The 19,893-nt window shown below is 37.6% G+C and overlaps 1 protein-coding gene across 14 annotated transcripts in view; it reads right to left on the bottom strand.

Annotated features, from left to right (window-relative positions):
* DTNB (dystrobrevin beta) overlaps positions 1-19,893 on the bottom strand; it is a 296,213-nt gene that overhangs the window by 218,891 nt on the left and 57,429 nt on the right. For all 14 annotated transcript variants that reach the window (XR_002004731.4, XR_010130034.1, XM_004028945.5 and 11 more), the window contains exons 5-6: positions 12,977-13,062; positions 1,832-1,986 (exon numbers count right to left, since the gene is read on the bottom strand). Coding sequence is in view for 12 of the 14 variants with exons in the window: in XM_004028945.5 (XP_004028994.1) it covers positions 1,832-1,986; positions 12,977-13,062 (241 nt within the window). In the remaining 2 variants the exon portion in view is untranslated. The remainder of the gene's footprint in view (positions 1-1,831; positions 1,987-12,976; positions 13,063-19,893) is intronic.

Raw genomic sequence — 19,893 nt, 5'->3', positions numbered from 1 at the left:
GGAGATATTTTTAATATGCTAAAAGCTGATGCTGATTGCCATTTATGCTGAAAGAAAAAATAAATAGTGCATAGAGGCAAATCTGCACAAAACCAATCAGGCAAAGTGTGCACAAATTTGGGAAGAATATCTCCTCAGATGTTACTAAAAATAATTCTCCATTATCATGGGTACCACCTTCAGTGCTAAAGCTGAATAACCTCTAAACAAACTAAATACTATTTGAAAGTCTGAATTCAAATAACCATGAATTCTTAACTTTAAATGTAAAGAAGTATGTAGGTGGGGAGGGGCCATGTGTGCATGTGTTTTTCATTCATTTTTGAATCAGAGCATCACAGGTCAGGAGGATCTAGTTTACAATATCCTTTCAGTTCTCAAACCTTTAGATGTGTTCCTTTTATAGTTTAGCTTTTTATCTTTAAATAATTTTCAGACTTACAAAAAGGTTCTAAGATTACCAAAAAATTCCCATTTTCCCTTAACCAAGATTCCTCAAATGTTAACACTGCAGAAGGATGCTCCTTTATCCTTAAATAGTTCAAATTTTTTAAAAAACAGGACATGCTCTTAAATAATTACGTACAAATATCAAAATCAGGAAGTTAACATTCATTGACATAATACTATGATCCAGTCTATAAACTTTATTCAGATTTTTCCAATTGTCCCAATAACGTCTGTCATAGCAATACAAAATCCTGGCTTGTGAGTTCACTCAGCTTTTCATGTCTCTTTAAACTCTTTTAACCTAGAACATTTCATCTTTTTTAATGTTTCATATTATTGACACTTTTGAAGCGTAAAGGTCAGTTAGGTTGTAGAAATTCCTTCACTGGAGTTTGTCTGATGTTTCCTTGGGATGAGATTCAGGTTATGCTTTCTTGGCAGGAGTTACCGGAGAAGTGATATTGAGTACTTCTCAATGCGTCCTATCAGGAGGCAGGCGGTATCAGTTTATCCCTTTAGTGGTGATAGGGATTTTGATCACTTGGTAAAGTGATATCTGATCAGTTTCTCCATTGTAAAGTTACTATGTTCTTTTTGTAATTAATAAATATCTTATGGGGAGATACTTTTAGAATATGTCAATATCCTGTTTCCATTAATTTTTTACCTATTAGTTTTAGCAAAGTGTTTTTTAATTCCTTTACAGAACTTTCTAGGTAAGTTTAACATTAAGCTTCTTTTATCTAATCTCTACGTTAACAAATGGACGCTGCAGCCAGTGTCTATCCTCTGGCTGAGGCATGGACACTGGCTGTAGCAACCATTTGTTAGGTGTAGACGGTTCTCTGAAGCATGGTTAAGATCTCAGAAACACACTCATTCCAGCCTCTCTGTCAAGACCACCAGAAGGAAATCAAATCCATCTTTTTCTAATATGAAAATGGTAGTGTACCCTTGAGGGATTTTATGCTGGCGAGTGAGAGCTATACAGCGTTCCCTGTCTCCAGCACTCAGGAAACAATGCAGTATTGTTACAGAGTTTTATATCAAAATTCCCTCATCTCATGGTTTCAAGAACTCATTTGAAAAAGTAATATATGTCCTGTAGCAAAAATGTACACACTTGTTCTTAAACATTTTTCTTTAAAATATTTCATTTTTTTCCAAAGACACCGCCCCCCCACCCCCAGGTCCCCCATAAGAGTTTGCAGGTGAATTTTTACCCCCCGCTTTTATTCATCCACTCCCCACGACCTTTAAAGCTTTTTTCCTCCCCTACTCAAGACCTTACTAGACTGGAAGCAATCTGGCGAAATCTGTTAGAAGGTGAAGGGAGGGAAGAGCGCTCTTCTAGCCCTAGATTCTATAAAACTGTCCTTACCTGCTGTGGAAAACAGGTGCGGACTGAGTGCTCTGTGTAACCAAAAGATGGCCCTTCAAAGACAGCTGTTGGGAGCTTCAGAACTTCCTTCAGAAACTGGTCAAACTTGCTAAATATCATTAAGCCATTGGAATCTGACATCTGGGAGAAAACATCTATGAGAACAAAACCAAATAAAGTCAAGCTATAAGGAAATATCAGCTTTTTATAAATGGCTCTATGTCATTTGTATACCAAACAAAAAGTATCATTAAAAAAGTATCATAAAATTATTGTGACTTTTAGTTAATATTAAAACTATTCTCATCCTTATTAACACTGTGTGGCTACCCTGCAGATGAGGCCCCTCTCTTCCACTCACTTAATATTCTACCTAAACATCAAATAACCATTCATGTATGACTATCCTACTCTTTTTGAGTGTTTAAAACTAGATGATATATAACTTTTATTTATTTATACCTCACTTTGTTCCAAGAAGAATTTGCAGCAGCATATCTTTATCTCTTAGTATCTCCACATGTGTTTATATAAGACATATGCATGATTGAGTATATAAATACATTAGCATCTTGGTGATAGGGTATGAAAGAAATTGTATTATACTTGTATATTCTATACTGATGATGTAATGCATGCCTGTGAAAGAACACATCTGAAGGAGCCATAGAGCATATTTAAAATATTTATCTAATGAGTTCCAAAGCAGAATAAAAGTAACTCATCTAAAGTCTTCTATTCCAAGACACTTTGATACTGTAAGACCCTATTTTTATATTAAGTCAGGTCAAGCAGATGAGAAAGAATCTTCCAGTAATACTACTACAACTTTATCTGCTTGCAGGGAGTTCCTGTCTCCAATCATTCCTCTCTTCTCATCCACAGTTGGGGAGTAAAAGAAAACCAGAAGTCAAAAGCATTTGACAAAGAAATGTGACTTAGGCAGTTTTTCAATCTGTCGAACTTCCTTACAAACATTAGTAAGTCAAATATGCACAGAAAAATCATTTCCTGAGGACTTTTCAAACATAGCATTTTGAAGATTCATCCAGCCTGGGTAACATAGTGAGACTTCATCCCTACAAAAGAAATTTAAAAATTAGCCAGGCATAGTGGTGTGCACCTGTAGTCCCAGCTACCTGGGAGGGTGGGAGGACTGCTTGAGCCCAGGAGGTCAAGACTACAGTGAGCCGTGATGCCATGATCACACCACTGCACTCCAGCCTGGGTGACAGAGTGAGACCTTGTCTCCAAAAAAAAAAAAAAAAGAAAAGAAAATTCATATTCTATATATTCACAGTGAAGAGGTATAGTAGAGATCTACACCTATTTAAGAGACATATGTAATATACATGTATGCATTACTTTTTGGGTTCAATTTTGAGGAATTTATACTGAAGCATCAGGTGAAAAAAATTTTTAAATACACTAATTAAAGAAAGATAAAATGTTAGGTTATTGATCCACAGGGTAATTTTTAAGGCATTAGAAAAGAAGAAATTACCAAAGGAATGAAAATCTTCAGTGTGTCCTCTCATGACAGCTGCTAGTTTACAGTTGATGGAAAAGTATTAAATACCCATATGGGGGAAAAAAATCCAGCAAGAGACTAAAAGATGACCCCAGTAGAAAGTAAAATAAATTAATTAACAAATACATATGAAGTTCCTATTATGTGGTCCAAGTGCAAGCGCTCTGTTAGGTGTTTAGAAGCACAACAGAGAAAGATGACAAATGGTCCTTATCCCCCAAGAAACTTTCAATGTAGCTGGAAAAATAAGATACACATGAAACAGAGAAGAATTTGAGCTGACAACAGAAAAAACAGAGGCAAAAAGATACATGATAAGCCCCACCATGTGCTAGGCACCACTTCAGTTAACTATGCTGAGCTGCCAGTAGCCACATTATCCTCTTCTTCCTTAGTAACAGAACACTAATTTTATTTTGTGCAGTAATGTTCCAACTAACAAGTTGCAAGTTCCCAGCAAGTAGTGGTCATGTGACTAAGTTCTAGCTAAAATGAGCTTGTAAGCAGAAGGGTTGTAGGGGACTTCCAGAAGACTAGGTAAACAAACCTAACTGAGCCAAAAAAGCAGGCCACTTGTTCCTTATTCCCTTCCTCCTTCTTCTATCTGGAGTGCAGCTATGATAGCTGGAGCTCCAGCTGCCATCTTGGACTATGTGGTAATCTCAATCTTGATATAGAAATCACTCTAGAATGGTAGGGGGAAAAAAAGACAAAGTGTGAATCCCAGATGAACATGAAGTTACCATACTGGCCCTGGACTACCCACCTCTGGACTTCTTTTATGTGAGAGAAAATTAAACCTCAACTTTGTTTACGATACTATTATTCCGGGTTTTTGTTCTCATGCAACAAACTCTAACACTAAGCATTACTCTACTATTACAGCTTAGAAAGGTTAACTTGCTTAAGGTCAAAAAATTAAGAGGCCAAATCAAGTTTAAAACCACACCTATCTGACTCCAAAATAAATACCATTACACCGCACTCCTTCAAAATATAATTTAGAATAGATACAAAAACACATAAGCAGGAATTGTCAAGTTCTAAAATAAAGACATTTGGAAGCTAGGCCTTGAAACAGAGGATCTGGAATGATGGGGTCAAAACAGGTTGAGGATAGGGACTGGGGGGGCACTAAAGAAGAGTAGGATAAAAGTCTCTATGACAGGAGCGTGCAGCGTGTATCTCTTACTGGTGATAAGCAGGAAATAGGGTATTGAAGAAAAAATTCTATGACAGCCAATTTATAGTGAGAAAAAAAGAAAAATAAAGACTGAATAGGAAGAGTATTTCTGTTATAAAAGAAAACGATGAAAGAGGGAAGCAATCTGGATTTAGCTTAAAAACTTTTAAGTAGAGATCAAATTTTTAGAAAGCTAGGTTTCAAGGCAATTAGACTGTTAATGACCAGCACACAATGAATAAAAGAAAAAGAATGGAATTGGAGACACCAGCTAGGAAACTTGTAAACAATGCACAAAGGAGGTTGGGGGCGAGCCTGGATTACAGCAGTGACAGTGTGTGCGGGGACAGGGGAGGCCAAGTCCAAGGCATTTCAATGCAAGGAACTGCAGTTGATGGCAAACTAGATTACAGAATAAAGGAAGTTTAAAAGTTAGGATTATTTTAAGTTTCTAGTTTGGGAAAATGCTGACAAATCCTGATTGACATAAGCAAATCGAAGATAAAGACATTACACTTAGCTTTGGACATAACTGTTTGAACTAACTAGCAATATTTTTTTTTTTAGACAGGGTCTCACTCTGTTGCCCGGCTGGTGTGCAGTGGTGTGATCTTGGCTCACTGCAAGCTCCACCTCCTGGGTTCACACCATTCTCCTGCCTCAGCCTCCTGAGTAGCTGGGACTACAGGCGCCCGCCACCATGCCCAGCTAATTTTTTGTATTTTTAGTAGAGATGGGGTTTCACCGTGTTAGCAAGGATGGTCTCAATCTCCTGACCTCGTGATCCACGCCTCGGCTTCCCAAAGTGCTGGGATTACAAGTGTGAGTCACAGCGTCTGGCCCAAACTAGCAAATTTTTAAGTGGAACTACCATGCAGACAGTTAGAAACAATATTTGACCACAGTTCTAGACTGCAGATAGAGAACTTTGAAAATGTTACCAACGATATGAATAAATGATGCTCTTCAAAGGAGGGAAGAACATAAATGATTAACCTTTAAATAGCTGGCTGCTGGTCAGGCGTGGTGGCTCACACCTGTAATCCCAGAACTTTGGGAGGCCCAGGCAGAGGAGAATCGCTTGAGCCCAGAAGTTCAAGGCCAGCCTGGGCAAGATAGCAGGACCTTGTCTCTACAAAAAATAAAAAAATTAGCTAGGCATGGTAGCAGGTGCCTGTACTCCCAGCTACTCAGGAAACTGAAGGGGGAGGACCGCTTGAGTGCAGAAGTTGGAAGCTGCAGTGAGCTCTGATCATACCACTACACTCCAGCCTGGGTAACAGAGCAAGACCCTATCTCAAAAATAAATAAATAGCTGGCTGCTAGTCTTACAAGGAGGAAAATAATCGTTCATTGAATCTGAATGAAAACAAAGGGTCAACATGGGAGGTGGCAGACACTGCCAGGTGCCTCAGTATCTTCTTCCCCTTCTTGCTCACTAGCTGAGCCCGACTGCCGGGAATGACTATGTGCCACTTAACGAATGACTTCTCAGCCTCCTTTGCACATTGCAATGCTGGAGTAGATGTCTGGAAAACCCTTTGCTTTCTTCACAAAGGCAACTCTTTCTTCCTTCTGCCTGGAGTAAGTACAGAGGCCTGGGATATGGCAAACATCTTTTGATCCTAAGGACGAAGGCCATATGGCAGAAGAAAGATGGGAAGACGTGAAGTCTGTGAGGACAGCCATAAGTCAGGGTACCAACTTTGAACTTATCAGCGTTTGGACTTATTTTTTACATGAGAAAAATCCCAATCTGCTTAAGCCACTGTCAGTCAAGTTTTCTATTGCCACTCTGTGTATTCATAACTAATTAACTAATGAGTAATTAACCTGTGGCCACTAGTGGTGGAAATATTCAGGACCAGTGACTTTAGCTTTCAAGTACATGAATATATATATGTATAGCTTCACAATCACAAAAATGTGTATGTATACACCTACACCAACGAATCTATACCTAACCCATTCAGAGTAATAAAAAGGAGTGACTGGATAGTAAAATGACTAACCACTCCCACAAAAAAGTATTATTTCAGTTATACTTAGTTCCTATGTCATATGAATAGATTCAAAGTAATACAAAATTTTTTATTCATAAGAAACTATAACAGGCCTATATTACAATAAGAGAAGTGGAAACATGTCTATGTGTTTTAATGAGACATACTGCTAGACCCCAAAACTGAAGGCACAGTGAAGTACTTCATTACTTCTTGAGTTATGGGTTTAAAACAATTTTTTTATGAATAGGCTTTTATCTCTAAGAAAAACAATTTAAAAATGATCGCTAATTCTTAAATCTTAAATGAAGTTTAACAATCAACCTAAGTTATTGTGATTTACCTATGTACATATAAAAGGATCTTATCAAAGAAGTGAATAAAATAATAAAATTTAACGAAAATATTTTAAAAATTAAACTAGCACTCTAATTAAATAAAGCCCTAAACCCTCCTGGTGTTAAGGGACTAAATTACTTCCCACATCCCCAGTTAACTTCCCAAGTAATTCTCTCTCTATTTATACACCTCTGAAAGTATGCTAATTCCCTAACAGTTATTTCCAGCTAAAAAGAAAGCTTTCTCCCTTGTGAAAAACCCACAATCATGCCCTTAAATGTATATGTGTATGCAATTTTTAAAATATTCTATAATATATTTTGTGTAATAAGCAAAAAAATGCTACTGAGCCACCATCATCACATATGTTTTGATTTTTTCCTGGTGATAATGACCCTGGTTTTACTGGCTGGATCTATCCATCTATTTCAACTTCCCTTTCATCCCCACATGACTAGCCACCTATTTTTTTTGCAGATGAAAGGGCTATTTAGACTGAAGAAATGAGTCTATAAACAGAAAGCCATTTTCTTTTACATGTTTGCAAATGACTCTCATCGCCTGTCATCTTTCTACCAGCTCAGCAACTTAACCCACAAAACCATGCACACACATCTGTATGTTGATAAATACCTAAACACAACTAGGCCCAAGTGCATACTGTAGTTCGAAACTCATTAGTATGCCACTGGCGGGGTGCGGTGGCTCATGCCTGTAATTCCAACACTTTGGGAGGCCAAGGCAGGCGGATCACCAGAGGTCAGGAGTTCAAGACCAGCCTGTCCAACATGGGGAAACCCGGTCTCTACTGAAAATACAAAAATTAGTCAGGCATGGTGGCACACGCCTGTAGTCCCAGCTACTTGGGAAGCTGAGGCAGGAGAATCACTTGAACCCGGGAGGTGGAAGCTGCGGTGAGCCGAGATCACACCACTGCACTCCAGCCTGGGCAACAGAGCAAGACGCCATCTCAAAAACAATAAAAAAAAGAAAAAAAAAAGAAACTTATTAATATGCCACATCATTAAGCTGCAATGAGGCTGAAGGGTGGAGTCTGCATGCCTTGGGCTTCTGGTGTTGACTCAGCCAGGAACCACCTGAGACAAGGCTCCAGACCTCCTTTGGTTTTTGTTTTCCTTTTTCTTTTTTTTTCCCCCTTATTCATAAAAATACACATTTAAGGCTTATCTTTTACTTCCTTCCATTTCTAAAACATTTTGGTTATCTGAAAAATGTAAATCTAGCCATCACTCATTTAGATTAAACAGTCACTTCCATCTACTGAGGAGAAGGGATGGTTAACAGAAACCAGTGAGGATAATTATGCAGCCATGGGTGGTTAAAATACTACAGCAGAGGAGTCTAAAATCTGAACAGGTGAAACTGTTTAACTGTAACTTCAAAGGGAGGCCCTTCTACAGTCTGCTAATGAAACATGAAGGAAGCAAACAGTTGAAACATCAGTAGGAATAGTCAATTCTGACCAAAACAGAAAGAATCTCAGGTCATCTTTTCTCTGACCACTGACAGTGTGGTCTATCAAAAACATGCAAAAAGATAAATAATATAAATTATTATTATAAAACCATTGTGTTAGAACCCAGAGAAAAACCCCTGTTATTATTTTGGTATATTTCTTATTTTCTATGTGCACAGCAAATTTTTGTTTAAAACTACATTACACGTATGCATTTTGATCTAAAACCTATTTTTAAAGGCATTATATTCAATCATGTGGGTGTCCCAAAATTTAACTGAGTTCTCACTTTTGGACACTAAAGATGTTTCAAGTTTTCATATAAGTGTTGCAATATACAAAAAACTTGGGGTACACTTCTGATTAATTCCTTAGGATAAACTCAAGAAGTAGACTGAGTGAATGAATATGAATCTTTTTAAAGTCTTCCTGATACATACTGTTAAACTGCCTTTCAAAATAGTAGCACCAGCTTTTTAATGAATTTTAAAATAAATTGATGAATCTTTTGCTCCTTTTAGTGCAACCAGATGCAATTTGAATAAGGAGACTAAATTTCTTCGAAAACAAATAGCAGAATTAAAGTAAATAAATTGCACAGTCAAATTAATTGATAAGTAAACATGTTTTAATACATAATGGGCTTTACAGTCTACAAATTTTGTTTCCTTGAGTTATATTTTGGGTTTCTGACATTACTGAATTTTGATTGTGCTTTTAATTAAAGTCCATATTCTGATTATAAATCATTGGTATTTAGAATCCTGATAAAAGTTACCTCCGAATCTAGGACATAGTCTCTAATGGCCACAACAATGAACCATCTCTGTAAATGAAAGCTACCTGGAGACAGAAACTCTCTTTAGACAAATCTGAAAAATATAAGAAATGTTTTAAACTAAAAGTACAAATATTTGTTCAGTCATTCAAATGCTATCTTGATACTAAAACCAAAAACCCCATGTCAAATAAAAAAGGTAGAGAGGAGAAAATCATAGGAAAAATTCTAAGAAAGTAAAAAGCAGGAAGATCAAAGCAGAAAAAAAAAAGTAGAAATGCTAAAACATTCCATAAATGAGAAAACTTAATATAACAGGAGCATTAATAGAGGTAACAACAGAGAGTCCAGTCAGTAGAAGGAGGTTGGAGCAAACAAGAAGAACCAAAACAATGGAATAATTAGGTATGAGAAAGTGAATAAACAATCAAAGATTATTTGCTGTTACAATACAGTGTTACTTCTCTCTTTTGGCTGCACAATTATTCAGCCACCTCAACTAAGTAGGACATTGCTGAGAACTAGAAAACAAGGAGGGAAAGGTTCTGAAAATAGCCAAAGCTAACAATCATACTACACAAGCTCAAGTGCTTCTCTCATAACAATCACTTTAAATCCTTATTTTAAATAGAATGCTAAGAGGTTTGGTTATTACTTCTCTGTCCGTAGCATATTAAAAGTAGTAAGTCAGAAGCAAGGAGAGATTTCCAGAGAGTGGAGCACCAAAAATACATACCATCATATTTGCCAGTGATAAAGGACATACACAAACCACTGCCGCCATCACCACCACCACCACCAACAAAAAACTCAAGAACTGAAAAAGCACAATAGTCTCAAAATAGGAGGAGCAGATAAACCAAGCTTTACAATCAGCCCTAAATCCTAAATGTATCAGAAAATGGCATCCTTAAGAGATGAAAATGTTAAAAGTATAATCAGTGAGTTCCCATTTCTTTCTTTTTCTTTTCTCTCTCTCTCTCCCTTCTTTCTCTCTCTCTCTCTCTTTCTTTTCTTGAGACAGAGTCTCACTCCATCACCCAGGCTGCAGTGCAGTGACATGACCATAGCTCACTGCAGCCTCGAACTTCTAGCCTCAAGTGATCCTCCTGGCTCAGCTTCCTGAGGAGCTGGGACCTCAGGTATGTACTGCCATGCCAAACTAACTTTTTAAATTACTTTTATTTTTATTTATTAATTTTTTTGAGACAGTCTCACTCCGTCGGCCAGGCTAGAGTGCAGTGGCATGCTCTTGGCTCACTACAACCTCCATCTCCTGGGCTCAAGCAATTCTGCCTCAGCCTCCCGAGTAGCTGGGATTATAGGCATGTGCCACCATGCCCAGCTAATTTTTGTATTTTTAGTAGAGACAAGGTTTCACCATGTTGGCCAGGCTGGTCTCGAACTCCTGGCCTCAGGTGATCCACCCCAACCTCCCAAAGTGCTGGGATTACAGGCGGGAGCCACTGCACCCGGCCTTAAAATTGCTTTTATAGATACATGGTCTCACTACGTTGCCCAGGCTGGTCTCAAACTCCTGGCCTCAAGTGACCCTCCCACCTCAGCCTCCCAAAATGCTGGGATGACAGGCATGAGCCACTGCACCCAGCCAAGTTCTGTTTAAAATGGAAGGGGCAGGCCACATTTTAAAGTATTTTCCACCTTGGAAGATTAAAAAGTAGAGATAGGCTTCCCTACCCAAGTATTTTACTTATGTTGAACATCTCAAGCCCAAGCCAAGATAACTACAGTACAACAAAAATAATGAAACAGACCTACAACTGGCAGAGAAACTATAATTTTTAGCAAGGAAAAGATAAACCACACTTGAAATCTACTTGAATCAGATAAACACAGTGATTGGTAACCCAGCACAGTCTGTATCACAGCCATCCAAACACTATTGCAATGACTTGGGGTCCTGAGCATGCTGACATGTCACCTTTGGCTTGGCCCGTGGGCTTTTGCACCACTTCAATCTTGGTCACTTCGTGTTCCTCCAAAAAGTTCAGAAGCCACATCAAAAAAACTGCTATCACCTGGATCCCTTCCAAACCGAGAACTAGAATTTGCGCCTTTTCACTAACAGTTATAACACAGAACTGGAGTAATTTTAGTATTCAATCAACGATTTACATTTGACAAAATTTTAAGTATTTACCATATGCCAGGTGAGCTGGCTCTATGTAAATATAGTAGACTTTAAAGAAATTTAAAGATTCCAGAGTCATCTAGAATACAGTTAATTTTCTGCTAATGTATTTTTCTACTACTGTATTTTTCAACCAGTCTCCCCAATATTAATAAAGATGGTATATACATTCTTTATCTGGTATCAGCATCATTAAAAATTAGACAAGATTACAACTTTTCTTTGTGTTTGAATGAAATATACTTTCATACATATTATCTTCCTCAGAAAAACATATTTTTATATTTTACAAAAATATAAAAGGAATTTCAGCCCAAAGAATATTTTGGGATATACCATGTGAAAAACCTCAGAAGAATATTTAAATAAAACCATAATTCTTATTACCAAAAACATGTTCTATATTGCAGCTAACTTTGAAATGAAGATAAACTGGTTAACAGTTGACCAAATACATTAAGATCTTTCTTTGGAATATCTAAAGCTATATCTAATGGGCCATCTAGCTTTCCAACTTTCAGTGTTATGGTAAAGTAAGAAAAAGCACAAAAAACAAATACGCCTATGAAGTAATCTTGCCGAAAAACTTGTATTAATACTTGAATCTGATCAAACCTCTGTATCTTTCAATTAAAAAAAAAAAAGTAGGGCATGGAGGAATATCGCAAGGACTCAGTCATCCAAATCCGGGCTCACAGGGTACCACACTACCACACTACCTCATTAAGACTTCAGTCTCATCCCTTGAAAGCTGGCATCCAGTTTCCCACTCTGTGGCTACTGCTTTATGGCACTCTGAACACTGTACTGAAATTACACGTGTGTCTCCTGCTACAGCACTAGCACAGGGGAGCACAATCACATAGCTCAGAACAGGGCTCTGACATCTGAGTTAAAACCCCAGCTTTGCCCCCTTGCTTAACTCATTGATAAAATGAAGAAAACATCACCTGCTGCTCAAAGGAATTTTAAGGATTCCATGAGAAAATACATGCAAAGCACCTAGCACAATTCTTGGCATATCTTAGGGAGTTAATAACTAATAACTGAATAAATAAAAACCATAAGCAGCAAAATTAAATAGTCGTGAATTTCATCTCTTTTGATTTCATCTAATCACCTTCTTATAGTATCTAATGAATGGTAAAATGCCAAAATGACTAATGGTCAAAAAAAAAATTAGCAAAGATAACAGGAATTTTTTTAAAAAAAACAGGTCATCAGCTTCTAAATAACTGCGGCTGACTCTAGAGTAGTAAGGAATAATGTAATCACAGCAAACATCACCTGATGAAGAATGGAGTTATTAAGAGCTAAACCAGACCGAACTTAGTAAAAGCAATCAAATTTACTTTAACTAAAAGTTCTCAATATAATCATTTTCAAGCATAATTTTAATAATGTGGAAAACATTTCTAAAATAAGTTTTTAAATGTCAGCATTATGATTCTGAGTCTTTTCCATTTTCTCACTAAAAAGCACTAACAATAAATTAAATTAACCAACTTTTCCATCTGAACAGTAGGTGGCATAACTCACCTACTGTGAGCCAGCTGCTGCAGCGTCAGTGACATGGTAATTTTTTTAAAAGCTCAATATAACATCATTCAAAATTCTGACAATATTCATTTAAAAGTCCTAATTTGAAAATGGCATTTTTCAAATAATATGAAAATACTTACATCTCAATTTGTCCAGCATTTTTCCACCACACATGGTTGCTAACATAGCTTTAACTGAAAATACCGTCAACTTGCCTCGGCCCTCACTGCAAAATAAATTATATTAGAAATAATTGCTATCTGAAACCACAAAAGGAGTCGAATGTATCACTAAATACTGAGCAACCCAGTAAGTTGATTCCTGACCTTGTCTGTTACAATTTTACCACATTTAGAAACCCTGGATTTTTTTTTTTTTTTTTCATTTGTAGAATTAAGACTTCACCTATGCTAGGTGAAGAATGCTAACGCTAGCCTGAATTTTCTGGAAGTTTTAGAAACATTCTATGTAATTTCTGTTGGCTATGTAGCAGAGATCAAATGGATGAACCTGAAGTGAATTTCCTATTAATTAAACCCATTAAATCCACAGCTGCAGTTCTTAAGTATTCAAAACTGAGGGGCCACCTGGTTTGAATATAATTCAGAAACATAACCTTACATCAGGATATTACAACAATGGTTTCTTGTTACATACTAAACAACAGGGTGCATCTTGCTATGAAGATTTTATAGTACATTCATCTTTGTTTTTACTGTAACAACCTTTATGTTACCACGTGTTTATTCTAAGAAGCTCAATCACACCTGTCTCAGATCTTCTAATACACCACTGTAAGAAAAGTGAAGAGGAAGGGATAGTAACATTAATTCTTCTTTAGGAACTGAAGAGACGAAATGTAGAAGAACATAAATGAATCACCTAAGGTAATGCTGCACACCACCAGCAGAACCAAGACAATATCACCAAGGCCCCTGACCCAAAGTGTCCATGGCTTCATTCACTCAACTATGCCCTGGTTTCACAGCAGATAAAAACTTCACTAGTTGGTTGTTAAAGTTATCACAGGTAAGCCAAGAATGTGCTTTTTGTGTTAATTTTTAAAAGCTTGTGTTCACAATGTTTCATTGTAACTTAGAGTAAAACACTTTTGCAATAATGAGAGCTATACCTTCTGTTTAGAAAAAGAATGTATCATCCTATTTATATCCACAATGGTTCTAATACAGTGTTTCCCATTTTCCACACTGTCTTTATATACAGAAAGATCACACCTGAAAAAAGGCAAATAGCCTATACGCTAGAAAATTATCCGTGAAAACACTACCAGGAAATATCAATATTTGTTACAGTTGAGCTTTTAACTATAACATCTCCTTGAGTTTATTCATAAAACAAAATAGGAATGACTGCAACTAGCTAAAATTAGAATGGGGTTTTTGAAATATATTGTTCTTCAGAAATAAAGATACAGCTCCATGTACACAGCAATATGGCACCCATAAATAAGGCATATTCCTGCATCAAATATCTACTGCATTATGGAAGAAAAGCTAGTGGTTATAAGATAGATCATTAGGTTAAAAGGAATGGGTTTCTAAGACTGATACAGAGCTTTTACAGTGGACTTTCTTTTTTTACACCAAGCACTTGAAAGCTGAGTCTACATTTAAGCACACCCTACCTTATGGGACAAGTAGACTTTCCACTACTAAAGTACAAAGAAGGAAAAAAACCCATATATTTGCTTTCTCATCTTTCTTTGAAACTAGGATAGGTGCACATAACAGAGCTCCACCAATAAAATGCACTATGCTAGATTTCAAGGGGGGAAATACTAACTTGGAGAAGCAGGAACTCCAGAAGAATCCACCTAGTGGGGATGGCAGCAGTAGTGGCAGCTACATCCAGTGTTCTGGAGCAGCAGAGATAATGATTCTTGGGGCAGCACCCAGAACCCAGCATCAGTGGTGTTTGGAGCACAAGCAGCAAGGTCTGTGGCCAGAGAGGTGTCTTCATGAGAGTTCTGTGCAATGATTTTGCACTATGTTCCTAGCAGTGTAGTTTTCAAGCCTACTTTCCCAACCTACTTACAGAATCTGTGGGTCACCCTTTTAATTAATTAGCCAGAGATGGTATCTATTACTTACATCTAAGAACTCTGATGGATACAGCTTCTAACCTGAAGTAAAGTGGCCCACAAAGATGAAGCAACAAAAGAAACTATTGCTGAAGTCCAGAGTGGGATTAAGAATGCCTGATGGGCCGGGTACAGTGGCTCACGCCTGTAATCCCAGCACTTTGGGAGGCCGAGGCAGGCAGATCACCTGAGGTCGGGAGTTCAAGACCAGCCTGACCAACACGAAGAAACTCTGTCTCTACTAAAAATACAAAATTAGCCAGGTGTGGGGGCGCATGCCTGTAATCCCAGCTACTCAGAAGGCTGAGGCAGGAAAATTGCTTAAACCCAGGAGGCGGAGGTTGCAGTGAGCTGAGATAGCATCATCTCTTGTTGCCTGGGCAACAAGAGCGAAACTCTTTCAAAAAAAAAAAAAAAACAACTTGTTATATATGTTGCTATGCATAAACATTTCCATAATAGAATGTATACACACACACACACACACACACAATTAAAAATACCAAGGCTTAGGCCCAACCCTTAGAGATCCTAATTATTTGGCCTAGGGTGGGGCGTTGACACTGGTAATGCTTAGGAGTTCCCCAGGTGATTCAAAACACAGCCAGAATTGAGAACCACTGACCCAAAACAAATCAACTTTATAAAAAGAAAAGAAAAAAAGACACAAGAGAAAAAGGGAAGGTGCATTCACATACACAAAACAGACATGGAAGAAATACAAATGACTAGTAAGTGCATGAAAAGACACTGACCTTAATTAATAATAAAAGGAAAAGAAATCTCAAAAATAATGAGATGAATTTTGTAGATGTCATAAGTTACTGTTTCCAAAGACTGTCCTCAGTCTAAGTAGTGTGAAGTCTGACTTAGGTGAACTATATTTTTTTTGTTGTTGTCTTGTTTTGTTTTGAGACAGGGTCTCTCTCTGTCTCCCAGGCTGAAATACAGTGGCGTGATCACAGCACACTGCAGCCTCAACCTCCTGGGCTCAAACAATCCTCCCACCTTCGCCTCCTGAGTAGCTGGGACCACAGGCACATGCCACCACACCTGGCTTGAAAGATTTTTAAAGAAATAGTTTAGCTACACTTCTTTTTATTTTGTAATGTAATATTTATCACTTTCATAATTGATTACTTTTTAAATGATCACTTTAAAGAGAGAGAGAGTATATGTGCCAGGAAAAAGTAAGTAATCTCTCTGGTTTTATATAATTTTAAGCTCTAACCATGATCAACGATTATGCCTTTAGTTAATTCTGTATGGTATCCTTTTTAACTTTTCATTAAAGTATAATGAACATATAGAAAAGTGCATAATTCATGAATGAACTTTCACAAAATGTTCCCTCATGAACATTTAAAGTTCACTGAATGAACTTTCACAAAATAAATACCCAGGTAACTAACCAGCACTCAGGTCAAAAGACAGAACATTACTAGCACCCAGAAGCACCTCTTTCCTAAACCCACTTCCCACCGTGGTAACTTCTATCCTTTTTTTTTTTTGAGACAGAATCTCTCTCTGTTGCCCAGGCTGGAGTGCAGTGGTGTGATCTTGGCTCACTGTAACTTCCACCTCTTGGGTTCAAGTGATTCTCGTGCCTTAGCCTCCCGAGTAGCTGGGATTACAGGTGCACACCACCATGCCCAGATAATTTTTTTATTTTTAGTAGATACAGGGTTTCACGATGTTGGCCAGGCTGGTTTAGAACTCCTGACTTCAGGTGATCCACCCACCTCGGCCTCCCAAAGTGCTGGGATTGCAGGCGTGAGCCACTGCACCCAGCCCAGTAACATCTATCCTGACTTCTAGTATCATAGGTCAGATTTGGCAGCAATTGAACTTCATACAAATGGAATCTTACAGTATGCACTCTTTTGTGTCTGGCTTCTTTCACTCAACAAAATATCTACAAGATTTTTTATGTTGTTACATATATTAGTTCATCCTGCTATGCAGCATTCTGTTGTATGAATATACTGCATTTTATCCATTCTCTTATTGAGGGATATTTTCAAACTCTATATTTTAAACTATTCGATGAGCAGGACAAACAAAACATGAGCCACTGCCTATACTATAGGTACAAATAAATACTTGTTGACTTATTGATATTCCTTACTAAAAGAAAGGAAAAAAAGCTGCTTGTGGGTAAAAGTGAAACCAGTGGCACAAGAACTGATAACATTCTAAGGATTATATACAATCAGCCCTCAGTATTCATGGGCAATTGGTTCCAGGACCCCTGCAGATACCAAAATCCACGGATATTCAAGTCCCCTCTAGAGTTGGCCCGCCATATCCGCGGGTGTCTGAATCCATACATGGGAATCTGCAGATACAGAGGGCCAAGGGTACTGGCAATGCTGAGGAGTTTGAAAATAATCTAGAGGGAAAAGCACAGCACCTTGGAAATGCCTTCAAGAAGAAGGCCGTCCTTAGGATCCTATCGACTTCTAAAGTGATTATATCTGGGAACTGTGGCACATGCCTGTAGTACCAGCTACTCAGGAGGCTGAAGCAGGAGGATCACTTAAGTCCAGGGGTTTGGGACCAGCCTGGGCAATATAGTCAGACCTCATCTCTAAATAGAAAAATAATAATACACTAAAATAAAGTGATTAATGTTGGTCTAATACTTAATAAAGGAATTATTAAGAAAGTAAGTCTGAATATCCCTGGAGTTATTTGGATAGACCACGCAGAAGAATTAATGTAATTCTTTCTTTCTCTCTATACCAAGTAGGCCCTTTATCAAAAGAGACAGCACATTATCTAAACACAGAAAAAGGAGAGAAATAAAGGGGGTAGAAAACTGTTCCATTCTTTTCACATGGAATTTACACACTCGAGAAGCCTAAAATGATGTTTTTGAATGTGCATATTCATAGTCATTTTTTGCAGCATGTTTCTAATGGCAAAAGACTGGAAATAACCAAAATGTCCATTAATAGTGAAGACTGCTATCACAAAAAGAATAAGAAATTATATATGAAAGACAGAATCATATGCAAGGCAGACTAAGGGGAAAAAAGCAAGGTATAGAACAATATAATTGTTACAAGGTTATCTAACAACTATGTTAAAAAAGAGAGAGAAAAATAATATATTTGTTTGCATATGTATAAACTATATGTGAGAGGATATTGAGAAAATAACAACACTGGTTGCCGCCAGGGTGGGAAGTAGACAGCCTAGAGAGAGGAATGAAATGGTGGGTAATTTCACATTGTAAGTATTAAAAATGCTTATACTAGAAAAGAAGAAGGTTCTCAAGTCAATAATCTAATCCTCCAACTTAAGACACTAGAAAAAAAACAGAAAATTAAACTCAAAACAAGAAAAAGGTGAAAAATACCATAAATAAGAGCAGAAATTAATGATGCTGAAAACAGAAAAATAGAGAAAAATATCAATAAAACCAAAAGCTGCTTCTTTGAATGGATCAATAACAATAGAAATCTCTTGCCAGACTGACTAATAAAAAAAAGAAGACACAAATTACCAATATTAAGAGGGGATATCACCACAGGTTCTACAGACATTGCAGAAATAATAAAGAAAGATTATTTAAAAACCTTTATGTCCATGAATTCAACAACTTGGATGAACTAGATATATACAGAGTACTCCTTGAAAAACACAAACCACCAAAGTTCACTCAAGAGAAACAGATAAACTGAATAGACCCATATCCATTACAAACTGAATCTACATTTTAAAGTCTTCCAAAAAAGAAAGCTCCTCATTCTGAGGGATGTACTGGAGATCTCTAAACATTTAAAGAAGAAAAACTGCATTTCTACTCACTCTTCCAGGTAATAAAAAAAGGGAAGAAACACTTCCCAACTCTTTCTATAAGGTCAGTATTATTTTTTTTAATAATTTCAACTTTTATTTTATTCATTTATTTATTTGTAGAGACAGGGCCCCACAATGTTGCCCAGGCTGGTCTCGAACTCCTAAACTCAAGTGATCCTCCTGTTCTAGCCTCCCAAAGTGCTTGGATTACAGGCATGAGCCACCATGCCCAGCCCAATTTTTATTTTAGATTGAGGGGATACATGTGCAGGTTTGTTACATGCGTATATTGCGTGATGCTGAGGTTTGGGGTATGAATAATCCTATCACCCAGGTAGTGAGCACAGTACTCAACAGTTAGTTTTTCAACCGTTGCCCCCTCCCTCTGTCCCCACTCTAGCAGTCCCCTGTGTCTACTGTTCCCATGTTTATGTCCATGAGTACCCTATGTTTAGCTCCCACTTATAAATGAGAACGTGTTGGTATTTGGTTTTCTGTTCCTGCATTAATTTGTTTAGGATAAGGGTAAGGCCAGCATTATTCTGACACTAAAAACAAAGACATTACAATAAAAGACAACAAGTCAGTATCTCTCATGAATATAGTTACAAAAATCTTGAACAAAATGAGCAAATCAAATGTAGGAAAGAAAAAAAAGGGACAGGCCGGGTGCAGTGGCTCATGCCTGTAATCCCAACACGTTGGGAGGCCAAGGTGGGCGGATCATGAGGTCAGGCGTTTGAGACTACCCTGGGCAACATGGTGAAACTTTGTCTCTACTAAAAATACAAAAATTAGCCAGGCGTGGTGGCGCTCACCAGTAATCCCGGCTACTCAGGAGGCTGAGGCAGGAGAATTGCTTGAACCCGGGAAGTGGAGGTTGCAGTGAGCTGAGATCATGCCACTGCACTCCAGCCTGGGCGACAGAGCAAGACTCCGTCTCTAAATAAATAAATTAATTAAATAAGGACAAAAATCACAACCCAGGGAGCTTTATCCCAAGAATATAACGCTATTTTGACATATGAAAACCAATCAATATAATTCACTATCTCAACAGACCAAAAAGAGAGAAAGGCGATACGACCATTTGAATAGATGCAGAGATGACAAAATTCAACATCAATTCCTGACACTCTCAGAAAACTC

The sequence above is a fragment of the Gorilla gorilla genome, chromosome 12, assembly GCF_029281585.2.
Source record: "Gorilla gorilla gorilla isolate KB3781 chromosome 12, NHGRI_mGorGor1-v2.1_pri, whole genome shotgun sequence".
In the NCBI taxonomy this organism is placed as follows: Eukaryota; Metazoa; Chordata; class Mammalia; order Primates; family Hominidae; genus Gorilla; species Gorilla gorilla.
This window is presented reverse-complemented; position numbering and strand designations above follow the sequence as displayed.